General features: G+C 45.4%; 2 protein-coding genes across 3 annotated transcripts in view; one reads left to right on the top strand and one right to left on the bottom strand.

Moving 5' to 3' along the window:
• LOC143111247 (RING finger protein 11-like) overlaps nucleotides 1-380 on the bottom strand; it is a 6,601-nt gene extending 6,221 nt beyond the window's left edge. The window contains exon 1 of the mRNA XM_076273442.1: nucleotides 1-380. This exon is cut by the window's left edge and continues 130 nt beyond it. The gene's annotated coding sequence lies outside the window, so the exon portion shown is untranslated.
• A 312-nt stretch (nucleotides 381-692) lies between these two features.
• Nucleotides 693-5,000, top strand: part of rad23aa (RAD23 homolog A, nucleotide excision repair protein a) — a 12,578-nt gene continuing 8,270 nt past the window's right edge. Inside the window, exons 1-5 of one of the 2 annotated variants that reach the window (XM_076273434.1) lie at nucleotides 693-961; nucleotides 1,883-2,044; nucleotides 2,829-3,088; nucleotides 3,695-3,744; nucleotides 4,243-4,370. In XM_076273434.1, coding sequence (XP_076129549.1) covers nucleotides 896-961; nucleotides 1,883-2,044; nucleotides 2,829-3,088; nucleotides 3,695-3,744; nucleotides 4,243-4,370 — 666 coding nt within the window. In that variant the 5' untranslated portion in view covers nucleotides 693-895. Of the gene's footprint in view, nucleotides 962-1,882; nucleotides 2,045-2,828; nucleotides 3,089-3,691; nucleotides 3,745-4,242; nucleotides 4,371-5,000 lie in introns of both variants that reach the window. The other variant, XM_076273433.1, reaches the window with a different exon arrangement.

Genomic DNA, 5,000 nt, shown 5'->3' with positions numbered 1-5,000 from the left:
TCCACCAAACCTCGGAGTCGGACAAGGCAGGAGTGAGATGAAACGAAATCCACGTAAGCCGTTGCCAATTTGATATATAAATATGTTACTAGCTGGCTATGGTTTGGAATAACAAGCTACGTTTTTTTTTTAAATGCTAACCTGGCGTTAAGTGAAAACTAATGTTACCCCGACTGTTGCATTAGCTTGTAGGCTAAGCTAATCGCCATGTATCAGAGATAGCCTACTACGTTTTCAAAGCAATGTCAGCGGGTTGCCACTGTGAGCAACGTAGTACAACATGCATTTGACATGTGTATTGTGCATAGCCTGGCAAACAGCTGTCTAATATTTTTAGGTAAGACCTCTTGACGACTCCATCTCTCCTTTCGCTGTGTTTACAAACTCTTGGAGCGGATGTGGCGTCGTGGTGCACTCTGGGATATGCAGTTAAAGCGGATTTATGATTGGGCTGAATAACTTTTTCATACGTTGATTGTGTACACGCATATCGAACATTGTCAAGTATCTCAAAGTTGTTGTTTGTATCACATTTATACACATTGTCTGAAGTTATATGGGATTGCGCAGCGGGCTTTGTGAAAAATATGATACTTCCAAAAAGAAAACACAATGAGGAAAAGACTGCCTGTAGATGGCAGTGGTGAGCTTCATGAGATTGCAATGCATGTTCAAATCGAACAGTAGAAGAAGTGGGCCAGGCGTATGTTGTCTCCCACGAGCCGAAAACTTCGTTGTTAAGCGTGTATAATCTTGTCGTTATCCCATCGACTGCCGTTACCTGGAGTCTTAAGTGGTAATTTGTCAGTCTGTACGTTGGTGCTGAGGATAGCTGAGAGTTTGGAGAGAAGTGTCATTTCACATCGGTGAAGTGTTACCACAAGCAGACGGAAAGATGCAGATCACGCTAAAGACGCTGCAACAACAAACTTTCCAAATTGAAATCAATGAAGACCTAACAGTAAGCCAGTAACGTTAGCGACGTAGTTATACCTATGTTCACGTGTGTGTCTGTCTAGTTTAGGTCGCTGACTTGGTTTATGTAGTGACATCTAATGTTATTTATTTCGTCAGTTTACAGGAATGCAGTGGATATCAGCATGCTTACAAGAACTGCTAGCGACCACTATGTCAAACTAGCTAGCAAGCTATTGACGTTAACGTCAGCTAGCTGGAATATTATTGGCACTGAAACATCTGTCATCATGTTAGCTAGCAAACAGACGAACCGATTAACATGTTTGTTTCCATCATTAAAATATCGACAATGGGCATTGCATGTTGGGGTACTGTGAATTGAGAAATTAGAAAAGCAGTAACTGGGAATTATTTTTTTCCATTTTAGGCGATGTTAACGTTACCCAACATGCTAAATAGCTAATATTAGCACGCTAACTAGCATCCGTGCTAGCAGATGGACGCACTTCCAGGGGCAAAAGGCATATTAAAACAGCGTGACTATGAATGTTTTATACGCCTCTGATATTGCCGCCAGCCTTGTGCATTTACACAACGAAGTGTATTTGACTGTAGCTGAGTATAGTTTTATTCTATCGTAAATTAGGTGGCATTATCTAGGCCACGTGAATGACACAGCGACTAAACCAAGCAGTGAATTGGCGTTATTTGAAAGGCACAGGCTAACTCCTCAGACATAACATACAATTGACCACTGTGGAACAGAGCAGCAAATACGAGCTGTCATAGAATGTGTTGCGAAGACGAGCAGCCATTTATTTGATTCTTGTCGACAGGAAGGGAACTAACATTACGCTAAATATATATCCGACCATCCTGCCCGCGGTCTTTCTGTCGTTCCATATCCACGCTACATGTATGCTTCAGTTACATCTTTCGACTGCTTGGTGTTTCTTTCCTGCAGGTGAAGGTTCTGAAGGAGCGAATCGAGGCGGAGAAAGGCAAGGATAACTTTCCCGTCACGGGACTGAAGCTCATTTATGCAGGCAAGATCTTGCAAGATGACACCCCCATCAAAGAGTATAAGATCGACGAGAAGAACTTTGTGGTGGTGATGGTGTCTAAGGTTGGTAGAGCCATCCTGTTTGTAGCTGTAGCTTGACCCAGTCACCATTTTGGAAGTGACCCTGACCCATTGAGTTTACTGCAAAACATTTGTCTTCATGTTTAAGTTTGTACTTTTGAATGAACCCCAGGAAGTCTGGCGACCTCTGGATGAAAAGCCAATCCAATAGGGATTTGAATAAATACAAATAATTATGTTTTCATCGACACTCAATCAATCACACTCCCTTTCTGTGCCTGGAATTATCTGTGCATCTGCACAATGTTTGTTTTATTTTCCATTCTGCATCTCTGAGTTATATTCTGTCACCTCTTTCTTTGTGAAAGACTTATGATGTCATTTCTGATGGCAGTAAAGCATTACACTTGAGAGGACCCCCCCCCCCCCCCCCCCCCACACACACACACACACACACACACACACACACACACACACACACACACACACACACACAATCCTCAATGCACTTTATTGGTGTGGCCATTTAAATGGAAATGGTGTTGCTACACTTTCTACAAATATAGAAAACAACACAATCTGAAGTTCTCTCCATTTCTCTGTTCTGCCTAAGCCAAACTTCTAAAGTTCTCTCTCTGTTCTGCGTAGGCCAAACCTCTAAAGTTCTCTCTGTGTTCTGCGTAGGCCAAACCTCTGAAGTTCTGTCTGTTCTGCGTAGGCCAAACCTCTGAAGTTCTGTCTCTGTTCTGCGTAGGCCAAACCTCTGAAGTTCTCTCTGTGTTCTGCGTAGGCCAAGCCTCTGAAGTTCTGTCTCTGTTCTGTGTAGGCCAAGCCTCCTCCTGCTCCCTCAGCTCCCCCTGAACCCCCCAAGAGTGAGGCGTCTGCGTCAGCGTCAGCATCTGCAGGGGCAGCAGCCACTGCAGCAGCAGCGGCGGCGGCGGGTCCCACGGCAACGGGTCCCACGGCAACGCCACCCCCCTCACGCCCCGTCCACGCCGCCATCCCCATCCCCCCCGATGAGGACCGGCCCGCCACCCAGACGACGCCAACGACGACGCCGACGCCAACGACGCCAGTCTCGCAGGGGTAAGGCTGGAGGAGCGCGCAACTCTGGCTACCACGTGAATATGGACCTTTTTCCACAGCAGCCATTTTTAACTGAAATTTATGGCAGACGCAGGACTGTTACTAATGACATTAATTAACCCTTAAAGGTGTGGGTTTTTGAACATTCCAACATAAGAGTCCGTTCCGCAACAATTGAAGGTTCTAAAATTCTATGTTGAATTTAATGAACCCAGATATTCTTTAGAACGTTCACTACTATTACTAATGACATTAATTAAGGTTCTTATTCTGCTACACATAAACTGAACAGAGACCCCACTCGGGTATAACACCTTTGCTTGCCCTACTTTCTAATGGAAAAATGGTTGCTGTGGAAAAGGGCTAGGCCTCAACCATCATCATCATTGGTCTTGTTTGTGTAGTAATTCTGCATGATTATTGCCAAAAATAACAAACACTATTTACATTTGGAACAAAACAATCAGAAGATTAACATTATTTCATCTCTCCTCTCTCTCTCTCTCATATCTCTCCTCTCTCTCTCATATCTCTATCTCGCTCTCTTCTCTCTCTCTCCTATCTCTCTTTCTCACTCTCTCTCGCTCTTTCTATTCTCTCCAGCAGGCCGGCTCCATCGACAGAAGGTTTTGGTGATCTGGCATTATCAGCTCTGGGTGAGTTCCATACAGTCTGTGTGCCCATCCCAGGGGGTGTCAAGCTCATTACACAGGGGGGTCGGGGGGGGGTTGTTGTCATTGTTCTGCAGGGGTATCAGAGTGTTGTGTGGTGATCTACTCCTTTATTTTACCTACTGATGAGCAAACAAGTACATCATGTACTGCAGTCATATACTGCTCTTTCTCTCGTCAAATACCCTACCTTCCATGTCAGTTTGTCCAGCCCTCTCCTTCCTTAGGATGGTTAGTAGTGCTAGGTTTAATCAATTTATCATATGTAGAGATATTGCTTTATTACACAACCACTACCCAAGGTGAAAGAGCTTGTTGTTGTTGTATGAGTTACTTCATACATATGTGTGACAACTTCTGACATGAGGTGTGTGTGTGCGTGTGTGCGTGCGTGCATGCGTGCGTGCGTGCGTGCGCTCGTGTGTGTGTGTGTGCTCGTGTGTGTGCGCGCGTGTGTGTGTGTGCGCGTGTGTGTGTGTGTAGTGACGGGCCCGGCGTACGAGGCGATGGTGACGGAGATCATGTCGATGGGTTATGAGCGGGATCGTGTGGAAGCGGCCCTGAGAGCCAGCTTCAACAACCCTGATCGCGCCGTGGAGTACCTCCTCACTGTGAGCATCACACGCACACACGCACGCGCACACACACACACACACACACACACGCACACACGCACGCGCACACACACACACACACACACACACACACACGCACGCACGCACACACGCACGCGCACACGAGCACACACACACACGCACGCACACGCACGCGCACACGCGCACATAGAAGACAACTGGCTAAATTGCTATTTAATCCGGTTAGCATCATTAGCACGCTGCATACATTTGTTTTGTTCAATTTTCAATTTTCAATTTTCAATTTTTAAAACGGCCTCTCTCAAGGAGAAAAACGATTTGTTTGAAACTTGAACACACGGGAACATTCCACCAGTACCATGATAAGCTGTCCAATCAGGCTACTTTGTTTACACAATGTTTCCTGGCTTCAACCAGTGCGGCTGACAGCTGAAGCTGAGTGCCATTCCAATGAGTTGACGGTCAAATTACATTTCTCCTAATTTTGAGTAAGATCGTCAACTCGATCGTCAACTTGAATGTACGAGTGCTGCGGAGTGTTTTCTGTTGCTCATGGAAATTAAATTAAATTGGATTAGTATAGCAGCCGTGCGTTGACTGTTGTAGTTGGTGTGTGTGTGTGTGTTTGTTTGTTTGTTAATGGCA

The sequence above is a fragment of the Alosa pseudoharengus genome, unplaced genomic scaffold (assembly GCF_046254945.1).
Source record: "Alosa pseudoharengus isolate Yale_2024_CS ecotype anadromous, Long Island Sound unplaced genomic scaffold, YU_APseudo_1.1 YU_APseudo_1.1_scf_76, whole genome shotgun sequence".
NCBI classification, from domain to species: Eukaryota; Metazoa; Chordata; class Actinopteri; order Clupeiformes; family Clupeidae; genus Alosa; species Alosa pseudoharengus.
This window is presented reverse-complemented; position numbering and strand designations above follow the sequence as displayed.